Source organism: Ambystoma mexicanum, chromosome 3p, assembly GCF_040938575.1.
Source record: "Ambystoma mexicanum isolate Mex_15411 chromosome 3p, UKY_AmexF1_1, whole genome shotgun sequence".
NCBI classification, from domain to species: domain Eukaryota; kingdom Metazoa; phylum Chordata; class Amphibia; order Caudata; family Ambystomatidae; genus Ambystoma; species Ambystoma mexicanum.
The window spans coordinates 154,082,819-154,102,919 of record NC_090925.1 but is presented as its reverse complement, the minus strand read 5'-3'; the positions used below and the strand labels follow the sequence as shown (position 1 = coordinate 154,102,919).

At 45.3% G+C, this 20,101-nt stretch overlaps 1 protein-coding gene across 4 annotated transcripts in view; it reads left to right on the top strand.

Annotated features, from left to right (window-relative positions):
- The window catches only part of LOC138580185 (C-type lectin domain family 2 member L-like), a 335,947-nt gene that overhangs the window by 141,448 nt on the left and 174,398 nt on the right, over window positions 1–20,101 (top strand). For 2 of the 4 annotated variants that reach the window (XM_069650517.1, XM_069650516.1), the window contains exons 2-3: window positions 11,436–11,497; window positions 12,016–12,102. In XM_069650517.1, the coding sequence (XP_069506618.1) occupies window positions 11,494–11,497; window positions 12,016–12,102 (91 nt within the window). In that variant the 5' untranslated portion in view covers window positions 11,436–11,493. The remainder of the gene's footprint in view (window positions 1–11,435; window positions 11,498–12,015; window positions 12,103–20,101) is intronic. The other 2 variants (XM_069650514.1, XM_069650515.1) reach the window with 1 other exon arrangement.

The window sequence follows — 20,101 nt, the reverse complement described above, 5'->3', positions numbered from 1 at the left end:
AATCTAAACATACGAAACGGCATGGATCAAACCTCCACAACGTGCCGACTCTGTGGGAAAGATACTGAAACATTGAAACATCTGACGCTGGCATGCAGTCATCTGACACAGGAACGTACAAAGCACCTGGGAAGGCTTATAATGGCAAAGCCTTCATTGTCCGCTGAAGAATGGTGGACACGACTCTCTCAAGACTCAGATCGCAGCCTAACATTTGAACTAACCTTCTTTTTAGAATCAATGATGGAGAGGCTACTAAAGGCAGAACCTAATCTGGAATTACAACAGTCGAAGTTATCAGAGGCGGGTGTTTCATCAGCATCAGTGAAAGAACCGTCCTTTTCCTGTAAACACCTAGCTTTGAAGTTTTGGTGAATGTAAAACCAACCCAAAACATTGTGCCAACAAATTTAAGTCACATGAGGGACTTACTGATTGTTTCTGCCTTTTTGTGGGTTCTCTAGTTTGGTGGCTTTTTCTAGTCTTCTCCTCTGTATTCTTTTCTTATTTTTTAAAGGTTTGTAACAAACCAATAAAATAAAAAATAAAAAAATAATAAAATTAAAAAACGGACTCATGAAGTTGGCAAAGTTTAACTGTTTTAATGTCAATAATCTAAAACAGGGAGCATAACAGACATCATCCGACGTCGCACAAGCAATCTCAACAAACTTTAGAAAAAACATTCTCTTATGATCAGAATTCATCATTGACGTCTACCTACGTGGCAAACTACAAAAACTTATTTGGGGATGTGATAGGCTTACAGGGAACATCTAGGTATACGTTCCATACTGAACAGGGAAGGTGATTGGGTATCTAACATCAGGTGGGCAACTAAGACCTCCTCTAATGCAGGTCATCATGAACATCATCAAATACACAACGTCTCATTGGTTTCTCAAACCATAGGGCTCAGGCTGGCACCCAGGTGCTTGTTGGGTTGGTCATAACCATAGCTTACCACCGATTAGCCTACTATCCATCATCACTCTGCTGTCTGCCAGTCGATTAATCCTTTGAAGATCGGCCTTGAATTTGTTCTTTGTGCCTGGGAATAAGAGCGAGTATAGGTATCCCCTGCTTCCCAGTTTCGGTACAGCTTAGTCCAGTGCCTATTTTCATCCATCCACGTGACTGCAGACCATGATTTCAGAGCATTTTGCTGTATTAATCTCTATTAAATGAAAAACCTCTGACGTCTTTAATGTTCCTCCACCTCACCTCGGACAGGAGTTTTGTTCTTTCACACGTTAATTGGAACTTCTATAAGAACATTCTGACTCGTGGTGGTCTTGATTGCTTGATGCCAACCAAGCCTTTCATTGATTCACCTCTGTGGTTTAAGCTTTCAATTTCTAACTGCGACACACTGAAACATCCTTTCTGCTCATGGTGATCAGCTCTGCTAAAATGCATTATGGAATACCTGTAGTTCATTTATTCCTAGTTGGCGCATCGCCGCGATCTGTCTACTTGCATTGCTGCGACTGTACAATTGTAAAATGACTTAATATCTTCTTCATTATTTCTGTAGCATGAGCATCTTCATCTCGAGCCTGAAATGTTGCTCATCTTTAACACCTCCTCCTTTTCTACTATAGAATGCTTATACTCTTCAACCTCTTCTTATAAGTGTGTAACTCTACTCTGTATGACGTCACCAATCTGCACTTTTGCTCGTTTTTCCCACTTCCTCTGGGATTTCATTCAAATGGCCATCATACGGTCGTGTATGCAATATATGGCTTTCTCAATGGGAATCTTACTTCCATAATCCTCTTCGGTATCGGTATTCTTACTGATACTGCACGTGTCTCACACTCAACATATAGGCAGCATGGAGGAGAAGCTTTGGGTGGGGGTACTTGGCTGCATCTTTACACATTGAATTGTACAAAATGAACAAACCTTAAAATATTCTTGCCAGTTGGCTGCGATATCTGGTCTGCTCTCTTCTGTCTCCAATGGCCTAAATAATGCCATCAGCATTTGAGAAGGCAAACCCTTTCTGTCAGTCCTGTACTGTCAGTGATGTAAGATGATTTGTCCAGGATAACTCCATAGTCTGTAGGCAAAGCCAGGGTACAAGCTTGTATGCTTTGCTTCCAGTCTTCAATTTGGATACCCAACCATCTCTCATGACCAACACTGTATGCTTCTCATTGGAGGTGGCTGCCTAGGTTTTACAAGTCCCCATCTGAACATACCAATTTCTAGAGCTTCACTATACTGATGCTATGTTAGTTTCAATAGCAACCGCTATTTGGTGCAGGTACGATGGTGGTAATAGCACATGTTGTGCTAAAAACAAAGTACATATACATGCAGATTCATCAACTTCAGACACAGGAGGAAAGGCTGAGTCCGCCTTTCTGGAATCTTGCATATGAACACAGATCTCGGCTTAACAATTTGAACTATCTTCTGCACAATCGCATACAACACATTTATTAATATGCATTTCAACTTTGGCTATTGCACAAGATCTTTCTAATACCCACAGAAAGGTGAGAATACTACATGAGTTGTGCCATAGTGAAAACATAAACTATGTCTGCTACAGTGAACAAAGAAAGCCTTACGGTAGCAATCGGAGCAGAATGTACTTGTCAACAACTGACAGGCAATAGGTTTAGAGTGTCAGAAGCATGCAATAAAATAGCCTAACATGCACTATTTAAGTTTGCTGAACAATAGAAACTGAATCAGGCATCCTTCTGGGGGGCCCGGGGCAGATGCACCATTTGCCCTCCCATAAAGATGTTTCTGGTGGACCGTGGAATTTGAGAGGATTAGGAGCCAGTGGAGTCACAGGTGGACATTGGGAGCATCCATACTGTTACATTGGGCCTCATTACAACTATTGCGGAATGGGTTTAACGGCGCCGGTAATAGTGCCAGCGCCGTTAAACCCACTCTGCTCTATTACGAGGTTGCCATTGCGGGACCCGGATCGGACGCCTGGTAAAACCAGATGTGCTTTCCGGGTCCCGCGAGAGGAAGAAGGAGGTAACAACGGGCCAGTTGTAATCTGCCCGTTGTTACCTCCATCCCAATCCCCATTCCCATTGAGCCCTATGGGGGCTCAAATGGGAATGGGGAATGGTACCTGCAAGGAGGAATTACCGGGTCCTCCAATGTTGGAATGACTCGGTTATTCCTCATTGCAGGTACCCGGTAAATGGGCCTGGTTTGGTGGCAGCCATGGAGCTAACAGCTCCATGGCTACCGCCAAACTCGTAATGAGGCTCATTGTATTTCGAGAATATGGCCTGCTGGGACAGATTTTAGTAGGCCACACTAGTTATAGTGAACTGGGGACTCTGAGATGTTAGCCAGAACCCAGTCAAGGTAGCAATGGAGAGCAGTCGAGACTTAGGGCCTGATCACGACTTTGGCGGTAATGCAGCGGTTTTCCCGCCAGACGTAAATAGCGCTAATGCCACGGTCCCCGGCGGACAATCTGCCAAATCACGACTTATCGTGCACGCGCCCCGGTCCGGAACCTTTAAATCCGGCGCACCGTGCGATATCGCCATATTGCGCTCATAGCGCACGCTATGAGCGCGCGGGAAACGCGTCACCGCCGGAACGGGAAACAAAGCGGCGGCCATTTTGGAAATCACAATCCGTCAGATATCACAGCCCCTGGAAGCCATACATGCCATCCAACCTCAAAACATGTCTCAGGAGCGCATTAGGGGCAAGACTGCCCTGGACAGGGTGAGAAAGCCCAAATTCAGTGACCAGGAGCTAGCTGTACTGGTGGAGGAGGCCGAGACACACCACGATGAGCTGCAGCAGCGCAAAACAAGTGGCCAGCGCAGAGCACAAATCTGGCGCAACATCAGCCAGAGGGTCAGTGCTGTGGGGCGCGTGCACCGGGATGGGGAGGATTGCCGCAAGCGACTGAACGACCTGCACGTGCGAGTCCGTGGCATCCTGTCACAGCACAGGAGTGCAAGCAGGGGCACTGGAGGAGGGCCACCACCACCCCCACCCCAACTCACACCATGGGAGGAGAAAATGAGTGCCCTGATAGATGTTGGCACCATCGAGGGCATTGGTGGAGCGGAGGCAGGCACTGGCATCGATCCAACTGCAGGTGAGTCCGACCCCCGAATGCATGCAGCTCAAAGAACCACACATGCAGAACCTAAGTGAATGAATGGGAGGAAATGTGTGTGAGGAACTGCATACACCCATAAGTGAGGCCTACATCCATTGAACCATAGTGCTGCCTAGACGACCCTGCACATGCAAGAATGACAGGGCCAGGGGATAGACATCCATAGCCATAGGACAGCTACGTACAGTTGAAGTGTGCATGAATACACCCCCAAAACCCTGAGCGCAGTGCACACCAAGCACGCATGCAATCTTGTCACTCCGACATTCCCATGCAGTCTACCTCCATACCCACTCACAACAAGCACCACATGGCGACAGAACAGAATGCAAGGAGAATGCGTGATTGATACTGTCTTCAATCCCACTTGTTGGCATGAACTGCATCACACAAATATATGTAGCATTGAACTCAAACCACACCCTATCATGTACCCCACAGGAACACGTTGATCCCAAGGGGATGAAGATGATGGGGAGGAGGCCACACCATCACAGCGCCCACGCCAGCGAACCTCCACCAGCACCACCACCCCACAAAGAGGCAGCACGGAAGGGAGACGAACCAGGCCAACCCCCACTACATCCCAACGCAGCCCGACCAGACAGCAGCAGCACCCACATGGCCGCAGGGAAGCCACCAGTCGCAGCCCCGATGATGAGGGACTGAGCAGTGGATCAGAGCCCGACGTGGGATGAACACCTCCACATGCTCATCAGGCAGGAGGACAGCACTCTCCCAGAAGCAGTGACGCCGAAGGGATGGTCACACCCCAGGGGAGCCCAAGGCCAGGCACACAGCTTCCACAAAGTCCACATCTGCCTGTGTGTCGTGTCCGCACACCACAGCCGGACGAGGATATGCCATCATATGGCAGCCCAGAAGACCGGCACTCTGAGCCTGGCAGCCCAATCCAAGCCGGCCCCATGTCCCCATGCAGCCCCCCACCCGACAGCGCACAAGTAGCAGGCCTGCACATGACACACCAGGGGTGCCCTTCGTCACAGGGGCAGCAGTGATGGGCCGACTCGACATTATGGAGGCCAAACAGGCCAGGGTGGAAGCAATGGCCAAGGTGCAGAGTCAACACATCAAGGCCGTCAGTGCATCTATACGGCATGGATGCAAATACATAGCGCGTGACAATGCGCGCACACGCAGAGTCGTCCAACAATGTACCGCTGCCCTGACAGGGTACGGACAACGAGTGAGGGAGTTGACCGAGGCAGTCTCAGCACTTGCTGAGCAAACAAGGGAGGGAAACAACCTTGTGCGACAGCACATGATGGCCGCCGCTTCTGTCCCTTCCACATCAACCACACCCACGGAGGGTTCCCTCGAGCCATCTCCTAGGCGCCGGTCTATGCGCCATCTGAGGGCACGCACACCAGAGGGGCCCGGAAAAGGAAAGCGCCCACGACCATCCTAGTGGTGCATGGCATCGTTGTTGGTGCCCTGATAAGACACATGTGCCAATCTGCACAGTTGAGGGTAGTTCACTGGGGGGAGGGGGCATTGTGTGCTGGGTGTTCACTGGGGGAGCGGGGATTGTGTGCTGGGTGTTCACTGGGGGGAGGGGGGATTGTGTGCTGGGTGTTCACTGGGGGAGGGGGGATTGTTGGACTGAAAATAAATCACGTTTGAAAAATCACAATGCATGGACAGTAGTGATTGTTACAAATACAATTTAATGTTGAAGTGACATATTTCCAATTTTCCCATTTATAAAAAAAAACATCCATCAATCCCTGTCTGGCCAACCTCCCCTCCCTCAGGCCAAACCTTTGTGCATGTGCAACACCTTCTGGCACTTCATCACCCTCACTCCCATCCTCAGGTGGCTGCACATGAGCATTTTGGTGTCCAGCATGGCACATGTCAGTACAATTTTGCCTACTTTTTCTGGTGCATACATCATTGGCCCTCCCGTGCGGCCGAAGCACCGGAAGCGTGCATTCAGCAGTCCAAATGCCCTCTCCACGCAGATCCGTGTATGAGCATGGGCAAGGTTGTATTCCTGTTCTGCCGGCGTGTGTGGATGACCACAGGGGTCATGAGCCACGTGTACTGGGGATATCCAGAATCACCTGCAGGGGAGAGAAAGCCGGTATGGGGACAAGGTAAGTCCAGTGGGTGTACAGAGCTCTGTCATCAGTGTGATTTTGCCTTATTTGTCATTTGTTCTAGAAAATTATGGAGTGTGCTGTTCTACGGGCACGATTGAATCAATGAGGTACTCTCAACTTGGTACACCTATGTTTCTGGAAGTAACAGTACTCATTCACTTGTCGCTGGGTAAGGGGGCCCTTCCATCTACTTCTGCATGACAGAAGTGGCTGCCTCATTTGACATTGCAAATCCATTTGGCTGCAGTTGCTTTTGCTGGTTGTTACTATTCTGTACTGTTCTCAATGCATTTGCTTGGCCATTCTGGCGACAGTGTTCGTGGGATGTACATTGCCATTACTTAGGCTACTTATGTGTGGTGCATTTGTGGATGTGCCAGCTTATGGTTTAGAATTTCATTATTGTCGGATGGGCAGGGTGGGATTTCAGTACTGTGTCAGTGTTGGGAGCCATGGTGCTACTCACACAGGAGGCTTTGTTGTGGTGGGGCTTCCATATGTCACGGTGCCGCCACATGTCTTACATCCTGCATGGGTGTGTTCTGCTGTGTTGGACATGTCCAAGGTTCATTGTGCAAGGTGCTTGAATGTGTATGCTGCAGTGATGCTGCTGCCTATTGGGAATAATGGATTCCATGACGGGTACCATCAGTTGTGGATTGACATGCATTATGGTACACATTTGTACTCACCCAGTAGCCATGTGTTTTGGCCTTGGTGCCTTTCCATGTACGCCGGCAGGGTACTGTTGCGCAGGACCATGGAGTCGTGGGTGGATCCTGGGTAGCGGGCACAGAAGTGGCTGAAGGTGAGGTCAGGACCACATGTCATCTGCACGTTGAGGGAATGGTACTGTTTCCGGTTTCTGTAGGCTGCCTCATGTGCCTGGGGTGGTACGAGTGCCACATGTGTGCAGTCCAGGGCTGCTATAACATTCGTAACTTGGGCAATGGCATAGAATTGGCCCTTCAGCTGGTGCACCTGTGCCTGTGTGGCTGGCAATGCTATGTGCTCGTTCACATGATTCAACAGTGCATCAAGCACCTGTCCCAGCATGGCACTGAATTTGGACTGGGCCATTCCATGCATCATGACAACGGTATGTTGGTAGCTGCCAGTCCCAAGGAATTGAAGCACAGACACGAACTTCACTAGGGGAGGTACTGCCGTGCTGGTGGCTATGCAGCTGCCAATGTCGTCCCGGATTGTGTCCAGCAACTGGGTGATGGTTGCCCTGTCCAGCCGATATTCTGTCACCAACTGGCCATCAGTCAGGGCCCAGGGTGTTGGCCTGACCCTGGGGATGGCTGGCCGCCTTGCTGGTGCTGTTCTCCTCCTCCTTCTCCTCATGCCCACTAGCCCCTGCACTCCCAGGGCCCTGGACTGGTTGGCTGGCCTCTGTAGCTGCAGGCGCAGCAGGTAGAAGTCAACATCTAGGCTCTCGGCTCCAAATGGCAGCATGGTGTTGGGGAGGGTGTGTTGTGCATGGATGGGTCCTTTGTAGGCCTCTGAATTGCATTGGTTTCACCTGGGCCCTTATTGCTGTCTCCTTCCTGCTCCTGCTGGTGTAATGGTGTTGGGGAGGGTGTGCTGTGCATGGGTGGGTCCTTTGTAGGCCTCTGAATTGCATTGGTTTCACCTGGGCCCTTATTGCTGTCTCCTCCCTGCTCCTGCTGGTGTAATGGTGTTGGGGGGGGTGTGTTGTGCATGGGTGGGTCCTTTGTAGGCCTCTGAATTGCATTGGTTTCACCTGGGCCCTTATTGCTGTGGCCTGTGTTCTGTTACCTCCAGCTTTTTGCTGGAGGTATTTTCGGCGGATTATCCGCCGCTTTTCTGGCGCTAATTGCACCTATGCCGGACTCGTGATTGCTGATGTTTTTTGCGCGAATGGTTACTGGCGCGATTACAGCCGGCGCTTGTACAGCCGGCTGTACTTGCGCCGGCTGTAATGGCGCCGGCGGTATTTGGACTTGTGATCCGACGGACCCTTAAAATCGGCGCTAATAGCGTTACCGCCGATTTTAAGGGTTACCGCCAAAGTCGTGATGAGGCCCTTAGTCTGGGACAGTGTGATTGAGGTCAGAGGCCCTCAAGGAGTGCACAGAGTATGGCACACAATAATTCGCTTTAGAAGTATAAAAATAGTTATTTATTGTAAGCCTTATGAACACACTGGAAAATGGATCCAACTGATAGTATTATCACACAAAACTCTGACACAAATGATACAAATATATACAGTCACTATAGGTTCAAATATTGGTTGGATAACTTAATCAGCAAAGCAGTTAAGTATTTTAGATGCATCAATGATGAGAACCAGTTCACAAGACAATGCCCTAACTTAAGAAGTTCAAATCCTAAAATGAATGGGGCATGGTGCCCAAAAGACACAGGAGCCACAATGTTTCTCACTAAAATGTCTCTGTAGTTAGGATTCAATAGGCTTGTGTTGGTGATAGTTTTAAAGTTCTACAACACTTTTACCAAAAGTAATTTAGTGTTTTCCTTTCTTCCAGACCCAAGGCTAACCCAGGGGCAGGATACCCTAAACAGGTTCGACAACCTAAGATGAGTGGAATGGAATAAGGTGACAAAGGGACTTGTTCCCAAGGTTAACCTATGGAGGACAGGGGTGGACAGGTACACTGCGCTTATTTACCCCCTTGACTCAGATTTTCCCATACGCCTTGCTGGGGGCTAGATATTACCTCCATTTGATTTAGTAAGATGAGCGCAGGAGTTGCAGGTTCAAGGATTCTACCGGTTGAATAGATAAGCAATATGCAACCCTTTTCAGAGAAGAAATGCAGAATCTGCTGATGCAGGACAATTCACAGGTAGGCGAGTTCCAGTGATGGTCGCACACAGAGCAGTCACAGCAGCTGCTCTAGGGCAGGGTCCCTTGAAGGTGGAAAGCTGAAATTCAGGAGGAAGGCTACTACTAACACAAGTGGTGACCAGTGAAGTTCTGGACTCGAACGCAGAGCAGTGACTCTTCTGGTGAGGTAGCCCACCGGAGAGCTGGTCAGTCCACTGGGCAGTCCAGGGACACTTCTGAAGAGTTGGATCCTCAAGAAGCCATCGGTCCCACTAGTCCAAGGGCTGAAGCATTACTCAGGGTCTTCGGAGATCAGGCAGAGGAGCAGGGCTTCACCGGGCTGCTGGAAGGGATGCTCAGCAACTTCAGGAATCATCTTTGGATCTTCAGCAGGCAGCTCTTCTTTGAGGGATTCTTAGCTCCAACGATTATCTGAGGAAAAGGCTGCAGACGTCATCTTTTTATCCAAAATGCAAGCTGGAAGCAAGTCTAAGCCAACCAATGGTAAGGATCTGCACCATTAAAACAGCCATTCAGGGACACCTACTGTATTCACATTTACCCCACACCTAGACTTACTGACGCCAAGGATGTGGAGTGGAGCTAGACAGTTCTGCCCCATTACTGGGCAACACACACACAAAGGCAGCACTAGCCGGCGAAACCAGCAGCTTTCCCAGGCAACTGCATTATTGTATTAGCAATTTCCTGACCTGGCAATGCAGGAAGGCTGGCCAGCAATATGGCGAACATCGCATTGCACAGCCATTTTAGGCACTAGCCATGTTTATTAGCCATATGTACTAAACACGAATATGCACACCAAAAATAATGCAAGCATTGTAAAAATATATCTGCTGCAACCATCTTGTCTTTAAGCACATAATAAAACTAACCATGAATCCCGTTTTCAAAAATCTATGGTGACAGAAAAGTATCCTCATTGCACTGCACTGTAATGTGCTCTGTTAAAAAGAACACAAATTCAAAAGGTAAGCAAAGTTTGTCAGTACTAATAGTCTAAAGGACTGATCCGTTTCCACATAACAATGAGCAAAAGGCAAGAGAAGTCCAGCGAAATGCTTCAATACAATTAATAAAATCAGGGTAGAATAAAAGGAAACAAGAATGGGCTCCATAGGAAACAAGGGAGGGAGAGTTTGCAAAAAGAGAATGTTTCCTAACACCTATGGTGCAGCCCTGCTGAGGTCCTGGTTGTGATGCACCCTGTTTATTATAATTGTAAGGTAAATTCTGAAGCGCTCTAGAGAGAACTGGTATGCTGGCAGCAGTCAGTGTGCAGTGCTGCTCCTACATCACAGTGGAGAAAATGTAAAAGACATCAGGGAGTAGGCAACAGTGGAGAGCAAGTTGCAGTCAAGCAATTTAGCCATAGGTAGTAACCCGAGAAATACATCTGAGTAGCCAGTGCTGTGGTAAACCACAGTGAAGGAAAAAGCGGCAAAAGGCAACTAGGAGAAGTCAAAAGTGAGGACCACCACAAAGCAATCCCAGTGGTGTGAAATCACAGCAGGTCATGCTGCCAACATTGTGGACATCCAGGAGCACAGTCGCGATGTGCACAAGGCAATGTGGAAAGATTTGAGGCACCAAACAGTGGAGCTTTTAGGGGGTAGGTCAAGGTGGGAACCTAGCAGCCAAGATTGGTCGTCCTCCCAGAGGCCCATATGAAAGCCTGTGGGAGCCAAGTTTGGATATCTGGGGTCAAATACTGTAGACATTACCTGGGTTGACCTCTTTATCCATGATAAACTCCACATTATAAATCACACTTTGGCATAAGTACTCTGGCGGCCACTTGTTAGTGTGCTATTGTGCTAGTGACACCAAAACATGCATTCCAGACATTGCTGTTTTGTTCCAGTGATGGTTCTCTGATCGGGTGGACCATGGTTAAGCTGTTTTGGGTCTTCCAGCTGCCATCCATGGCAGGAGGTGTGACTGGAGATATGAGTCTGAGGGCAAATATTTTGAGTGTTTTTGGTCTTCACCTTACTTGTAGTAGATTGCCTCTCTATGTCGGAGGGTTGCATTTAGTTTGGTGGCCTGGAACTGTATTTGCATAATAGTCTTTGGTAACCATGTCTTTAGGGGTTTCTGTAACGTTATGTGATCCTCAATTGAGCAATTTCCTTTTGGCAGTGAATTCTAAATTCTGTCTGCAATGTTGGAAAGGGCTGTGCCGCTGTGCCTCTTTCCGACATTTCGTGGAAAAGTCAGAAGTATGTCACTGCTGGGTTTTATGGTGGTATGGGAGTATTTTGCCTTGGATGAATTTGGCACACCGGCCCTGAAGTGCACATTGGGTGATTTTTCTTTTTTTAAATGCTTTTAGGTGTAGCCAGTGAAACGTTGAAGTGCTGGTGGGATCTGGTCTCTCTGGTCATTAATCCATGTGTAAGTGTGAAATGAGATGATGCCCCTCGTATGGATTGGTGTTGTGTATTAAGACAATGCTGCTTGTAATGATTGAAATATAAGTTGGCAGACATGTACGACTGTATTACGAATTATTGCAAAGATGTAGTTGTGCTAAACATTTGTAGCACCTGTTGAGAGACTTGGATAAAAGATCTATCAATACTGTGGGCAAATGTAGTATTTATTCTAGGTCAGCTTCAAAGAGAATTTAATTTGTTAAAGTGAATTTGTGAGGTTTTGTTTTGTACTTGCATATCCACACTTAATCCTCACTGTGATTGGGGGTCACTCTTTATTGTAAGTCCTCTTGTTGAATGTATGTGTATTCAGTGGAACTATTTGCTCTGCAGCCCTTCCAATAATACCCAAATTATGCGGCCCATACGACAAAACCATATGACAAAAGGGATGTACATGGGTCGTACAAGGTTTTGCAACAAACTCTTTTTCTAAGTAGTTTTCTCTAAAATCACATTTTCTGTCCTTTTTTTCAGTGTTATACTGCACCCCCTTGGCCAGAGCACTCTTCATCCTAGCTTGTCTCCAGTGTGTGGGTCTCATCATCGTCACTGTACTGCTTGGTAAGCCTTTTATTCTTTTGTCTTGCAGTGCCTCATTGGTTTGTCTCGTAGCTTATAATGGAGAAGTGAAGTGCTGTATCGTCGCAATGTATACAGACTGGTGGAGTTATGAGGTAGTTCCTCTGCTCTGTCCATTTCTTCTCTAGCAATTTCCTGACTCTCCTTGAGCTCATTATTTACTCTGATTATTGCCAAACTGGGCTTGTGATTTTTTCTATTACTTTGTGATTGTTTGAGCTTCAAAATGAGGGTACATTCACCTCCTATAATTAGTGGTTTCAGTTTTTGTTTTGTGGGGTGGGAAGGGGTTTACATCGCATCGTCCTATTGTACATTTTTTCTCCCATGCAATTCCTGAAATGTCCATGTGATGTGTAGACCCGCCTGGTGCCATTCAGACCAGTGCCCACCAGTTATGTTGGTCTTGCCTTCCCAATCCCAGGAAGGTGCTATATTACTAGCAGCGCCCTCCTGAATTGCCAAGTGGAAATTGTCTTCCAAGCAGGGCATGCGTAGTCCCCATTATCCATTGTCCTGTAGTGTTGGCCAATCAAGTGTAACTCTACTGGAATCTTCTTCAGATATGTGTCTATGTCACTCTTCTTTGGAAGAGTGAGCTGGTGGTCTGCGACAACCATTGGAAGCCCCTTTGTAGTCTCAAGAGGTAAGGGGCACCTCCTGCATAAGCATGGGTGAACTTTCTCAAAAGTGATCTGAAGGCTCCTGCAAATCTCCTAGATAGATTTGTGTAGGTTTTGGCGGTTCCTGCAGATTGTTCTTCTAGCCCGCACCTTCCCAAATCTCCTTCAACAGCTTACATCTTTGGGAACGTTTGAGCTGATTCCTCGGGGGGAGGAGGGGAACACACACAAACTAACTTGGAATACTTAAGGATGGCAGAGAAAGGTTAGGGTAAGGGGGGGGTTGGGTGAGGCAGGTTGGGGTAGGTAGCAAGAGGAAATGCATCTGTGAATGTTACCCAAATAGGACAGCACATTCAAATCTGCAGTAAGAGTAGATGTTTGCACTTACTGCATACTGCAGAGATCTGTGTTGAAGTGTGGTGCTTGGTGTGAGGTAAGTTGCTTTGGTGGGTTGGTGGGTGAGGTGCTTTGGTGAGATTGGGTGGGTGAGGTGCTGGTCTATGGATGGATTTTGAGGTGTGATCGTTTTACAAGCTAGCTGGGGGAATAATAGATGCCCAGAATGGGAAGTGGAGGAAATCACTCTTGGATGTTCTCTTTCTGGCCTGCGTGTCTACCACTGTACTGCCTGACAATAACAAGACCAAACTAATATTAATAGGGATGTGCCTGACACTAAAGTGTCTGCTCAGTGAGACACAGCAATGCAGCCAACTAAGACCCAGGATCTACATCTGCCTCAAACATGTGAACACCCATCTGAGTCAAAACCAAGTTATTTGTTCTGTGTGGAGGAATTCCTGCCAATTCAAATGCTGAGGGCCACAGTGGGCCTCATTCCGAGTTTGTCAGTAATTCAGTGGTAATTCTTACTGTTATCACCACTTGCTCTTGTGGATTTAGGACTCCATGGGGATTTTTGGTGGATGACCGCTGGCGGAATTACTGTGTGGTAAATCCACCTATTTATCTATGTTTTGTTTGTTTTTGGTAAATCATGCACTTTACCTGCAATAATCGACAGGTTTACCACACAGTAATTCCGCCAGCTGTAAATCAGCCAAAAATTGTAATTTGGTGATGCAGGAAAGAAATTGAGGTAATTCCGTTACTGCCAAAAAAGTGGCAGTAACGGAATTACTGCCACCTTTTTGCTGCATGACCAGCTCGGAACAAACCCTAATGTCTTAAATTCAAGAAAACAGACACGTACTGAATGCGTAAACCTACTATGTATAAATAAAGAGTTGGTCATACACTCAGGACTTCAGGCAGAATCACACAAATTCTGCATTGAATCTTCTGTGAAAATAAGTCCGTCTGAATCCATAATTTAATACTACATGAATAAATGGCATGCACTAAAATGTTCTGTCGCCAGTGTTCAAGGTTATATTTCATGTTATGTTTTGTGACATGTGACTGACTCAGCCTCAGCCCTACTGTTCTTTCTCAAGTCATTGGTCCAAAGCCATAACTTCTCCCTATTTTTACATAAATAACCTTAGTAGTCCTCCAGGAATCAAACTCACCAGGATAAATTTATGCAACCCTAATGCATTACTCTTGGGCTTTTCAGAGGCCAATGACTGTCATGAATGCCATACATCCACATGTGATATTATAAACCTCTATAAATACTCGATGTGTCAAAATCTGGATGAAAATCAGACTTGAGCATGCCTGGCATGTGACTGACTCTGCTAGTCTGACATGCAGTCTTACAATTCCCCCTTCAAATGTCATTATTTGATCAATTTCAGAAGGATGAAAGACTGAGTTCTTAACTAACATTCTCTCCTATTTTCCCTAATCACAGAATCAAACAACCACACCTGTCCTCAACCCAACACCATTGCAAACTGGGTATGTGATTGGCTACAAATTTTTGGTTGCAAAGAAATGGCAAGAAAACCCTTCGGAAGAAGTCCATCCAATGGTTTCACTACTAGACCTGTTAAAATAGCTGGGGCCTATCTTTGTTTCAGTCGCATCACAGGGAATCGGCATGTTACAACCATAGTACCGGGCCTCCCATGCTTTATCTGAAGGTATTGTTTCTAGATTCTAGCAAATGCACTGGCACACAAACAAGTGTGCGCAGTGTCCCTGACCTGCTGGGTAAGCCATGCTCTTGGCCGGTGCCTTTTTATGAACTAGGTCTCACTGTTGGAACACCCGTGGACCCCAGTGGAGGAACGAGAGGTTTAGTGAGCGAGGTAGATCATATTAGAGCAAGAGAGACAATTGCGATGCCTTTTCTGGCTGGTGCACAATACAGGGAGGGTATAGACAGGAAGTGGATAGAGAGGTCTTTGAGCCAGGACAAGCATGAAATCCCTGTGTGGGGCTGTGAGTAGGTGCAATAGAGTGTGTGAAAGTGCATGGTGGGGGTTGAGGGGGACTGACGTAAGTAGAGCACAGAATTGAAAAGTAGCAGTGAGCAATGTTACTGGGAGGCCCGACGCCTTCATCTTGGAATGCATTAAAATAGCACTTACCGAAAACCTTTTCCTGTTTTGACGGAAACTTCTAGAAACAGATACATGGCACAAGTATGGGGGCAATCTTTGCCCCCGACCATGCCAATCTTTTTATGGATATGGTTGAAGAAACTTCCATTTATTGCATAGACAACCCCTTTAAATGCAATATAAGTTGTTGGCTACACTTTATAGACGATTGCTTTATGATCTGGAAAGGCCCTGGAGAACGTCTGGACATGTTCCTCGTCTGGTTAAATGAAAAGAATAACTACATCAAATTTACTTTGATACATGACCCAGAAGATAATATCACATGCTTAAGCACGTTTAGTCCTATCAGCAATGGACTAAGGGAAATCATTAAGAAAAATTGGCATTATGTAAGAACTGCTGAATTCAACCCTCCAACAGCGAGATTCGCATTCAAAAGACAAGAGAATCTAAGAGATATGTTAGTGCACACATATCCAATAAGAAATCAAACAACTTAAAGCCAAGATACGTTATGGGATCTTCCTCCAGTCATTGGCCATTTCAAATGTGGCCAATGTTCTGTTTGCTCTTTAACCAAGAACATAAAAACCATTGTTCTGAAGGGGAAAGAGTGGAAACTACGTAATTTCACCAAATGTAACACAACCTGGGTTATATATGGTATAAAATGCCCTGGTGACCTGGTTTGTATCGGGAAGACTAAACGCCAGATCAAACAAAGGATCTGCGAACATCGTTCATGTCTGAAAAATAAGGTTGATAACAAACCCTTAGTTGCCCACTATAGAAGATATCAACACAAACATCCAGATATTTTCTGGTTTGTTATTGATGCAATAAAGTCCACAGAAAGAGGTGGCAACAGAGACCTGTTGCTATCTAAAAACGAACAACGTTGGATCTACAAACTAGATACAGTTAAAAATGGATTGAATTTTTCAATCGAATGGAATTCGTTGATTTGATACCTCAAAATTCATCCACTCTGTGCCATATAGGCAATAAAGACTTGTTTGTCTTTGAGTCTTTGACCAAAACCACATGTGTGTGAGTGAGACATCGTTTTGGCCAAAGGTAATAAGTCTAATTTTACTGTGAACTTGAGGCCAAAAATATATATATATTTTTTCAAACTTCGAAAATGGGCGTGTCACAGACAAGTTTTCAATTTTCTAAAAATCTTGACAACATCTTAAGAATCCACTAAGATTGTTGAGACTAGCGGATCCAGCCCATCTCCTTTTATGTATTGGAATATTTGAAAACATCTATTAGTCTAGTCATTCCTGAAGACAGCTAGCACATGGAGACAAGCAATCCGTTTAAAGATGGCGGTTTTCAAAACCGTAAAGAAATTGTTCAAAATGGCGCCGAGAATCACGTGTAAAACAGACCTATCACGTGAGTCATTGAGTATGAAAAAAGAATCCTGCAGCAATGATGATTTCTTTTGGAGTTTATGAGCCGTTTTTCCGAGAGGGTGGGTAGAGATGTAAGTAACCCAGCCGAACAACTCGGGGGTAAGAGAAACTGTGAAGTAATATGTCCTCGAGAGAGGCTAAAAACAATCCAGCACGTCTTGTTTTTAAATATTTTGAAGTTCAGAATAACAAACGGAAACTGAAAAACTATTGAATAATTTCGCATATAGATCATATCTCAAGGATAGAACGTTTGTAAACAGAATAATTATCAAATGCTAGAAAGAAGTGATATGTTACGTGAAACTCTGTTCTAAAATATGCTAAATTATTTTCAGAGCAGAAAACCAGATTTAACACACCGGATGTTCCACCTGAACAACTGTAAAAAAACCTGCTAATGGTTGGATGTATAATGCGCTAGGCTGTGAAGTAAGTTTGGATCTGCTTTTACTTCAATGAATCTAGTGTCTTGAAAAACCATCATTTGTTAGTTTGCGATGTGAAATCAAACTATAAAGCCTGAATCATACGGCTAAAAGAAAGCACAAATGACGGCGTCGAAAGCGAGAGCTGGATGTTTATAATAATATATAAGTTTCTCTTATTTAACAAACCAGTATCGAACAAATATGTGGGAAATGAAGAAGATGTTTAGATCTAATACACTTCTAAAAATGCTAAATTATCGTTACAGCGGAAGGCTGAATGCAACACACCGGATATCTTGCCGATATAACGACAGAAAATCGGTGTATATTATTTTTCAAATTGAAGCCACGCAATTTATGGGTGATGTAGACTCTGCCACATTAAAGGAACTGTCCTGTCTTCCCTTTGTATTCGATTCATTCCAGCTTTGTCGGTAGATCGAGTTACAGTTCACAAGACAATCATAATGATGACAGATCTAATTAGAGTTTTGAAAGATGAAAAGAGAAAAAGAAAAAAAAAGATGCCGTACTGTAGTTTATAGCGCGGTTTCTGAAACAAAGACAGTGTGTATGTGTGAATAACATGAACAGTAATAAACGCAAGATTCACATGACGGTATTTGGTATTACTAATAGAAATCATTTATATTTGAATAAAGGTGGAGCTGGAACAGCCATGTGAATTTGATGCATCTCCATTTTGTTATGAAACTCCTCTGAAACAACAACACACTGATTGATGAAAGACTACTCCGTGTTTTATATACTCAAAGAAGTTGAAGAAGGTAAAACATAAATAAGAAGTAGCAGAAGCATGTTTATAAACAGGTCTCATGTTTACAAGCTAGGACGTAGCCTAAAGCCTACCATATAGAAGATGTTTCCTATTGATTAAGACCACGCTCTATAATCCTTTTGTTTGGATCACGTCCTCCTGTCCTTAAGATTGTTTTTGCAAAATCTATATTTGGTACAAAAATCACCTCAGACTAGTTAGTGTGGGTCCTACATATACAAAATTGAGAAACATATGTGAAACAACTGTTTGTGATATTCAGTCCCGCCATGAATCACTAAGTCTGTTTTATTTCTTCTGTTTTTATCTAGTACGATTAATTGTATACCATGGGTGTACAGAAGACTAATGCAATATCAAAAGAAATGTCCTCGTCCTGAAGAAGGCCATAAAAATAATGTTGAAAAGACACTAGAGATATAGTGTTTTATTGATAAATCGGCCGAAACATATCGACTATCTAAAAAGATCGAAACTTATTTGGGGCTTCGGTTTTTGTTTTTTTGTTTAAACCGAAAATGTAGTTTAGTGTTCTAAAGAAATATAGGTAGTAATCACCTTTTTTCTTCAACCTTATCCCTACACATGGTTTTTTTATCTGTTGTATTAAGTTTATGACTATCAGTGTGTTTTGCAAATTCTTTTTAATGATTGTTATTTCACACCACATTACCTGTGCGGATAAAACAACAACTTTTATGTGATTGAATAAAATGTAATTGTAATATGTACAGTAATTGTGTCACAGTATGCTTCATGGCGGTGATCATTAATTAATTAGAGGGGGGAAATCAGTTTTTGTTTTTTTGTGGCTCTTTGAGAATTTTTCCTGCTTAAAAACGGATCCCCTGTAAAATAAAAATCAGGGAGGGAAAATACCCAATTTATAATCCGACGAGTGTCAGACATCCAGTGATAGGGTAAACGTTGGGAGAGATGGTGCTTCAAGGAATGTTTATGGAATGGATCAGAAATCACGGTCTAAATGGCAACAGGGCATTATGTGAGGGCATAGCTGTACAGTGGGCCTGTGGTGACCAAATGTAGTTAATAGGCTAGCAGCAACCACCGATGTAGGCCGTTCTTGATGAACGTATGTTCAAATGGCAGTGGTAACCAACTACAGGTGAAGGGTAGGGCAGTAGTGCCCACACATAGTGAATGGCTAGTAGCAACACATTCACAGTAGGCCGGTAGCAAGCAAATGTCATAAAGGATGAGTGCAATCCACATTTTGTAGAAGGCTGGTAGTGTCCAACAGTAGATTCAGAGAAGGCTAGTAGCAAAGTGGCTGAATTCAGTTGAAATGCTGGTAGCGGGTGGCCAGGGTGTTGTGAGCTGATAGAGGAGGTCAGAGACAGCAGTGGGCCATGACAACTGGACATGCTGTACCACATAGTCCCAAATGCACAAAGGGTTCCTTCCTGTTTTACTACGGTTATCTAATCCATTAATGGCTTGTTTAACATTTTTTCTCCCATTCAGGAGTACTGTGACATGTCACGTGTCTGGGTGACTTTGAACTGGGCCGCGGAGTGATCTCCGTAGGGAATCCAGGCATGCAAATCAGCTCACTGTGTTGGCATCTGGAGTTGGAACCCTACTTTATTCTGTTGTTGTGTGCCTGGCATATGGGAGCTCACTGATCTGCATGGCCCCTCGAAATTGCCCTGTTCCTGCACACACCAAGTCCAACCCCCACATGTTTGGTGTAGGTGCGCCCTTGCGTGACGCTGAATAGCCTTGCTCTACACCGACTGGGACAGTCCCTGTCAGGAAGGACCCTGCTGCTGACGAGTAAATGAACAAGTCAAGGTCGCCCCCTCTCCAACGCCTTCTCCTGTGACGCTTACCAAGCATTCAGAGCGCTGGGGTTTAACACCAAGATGGCTGATGGCGGTATGGAGGAGTATGAGAAAGAGGCAAGCTACGTCCCCGTGCTGCACCCTGAGGTGAGAAACTGTCTCATCTCAACCTGCGTGACGGCTGCCTTTGTGCTTGTCTGAGGGTTTTAGTGCTCATGCAGGTTAAGCACTGCCTGTCTCTCGGTGCAGTTCCTTGTATGTGGGTGATTTAAAGCTTCCGCAGGCAGCCAAGCTAGGGTGGGGGCGGAGGAGCCTTGTATATATGTTTCTGCTGCTTGTTAATCTGCTTACAATCACATGCTGTGCATATAGTCTGACATCTAGTGGTAATCGCATTGTATTGCATCTTACTTTCGAGG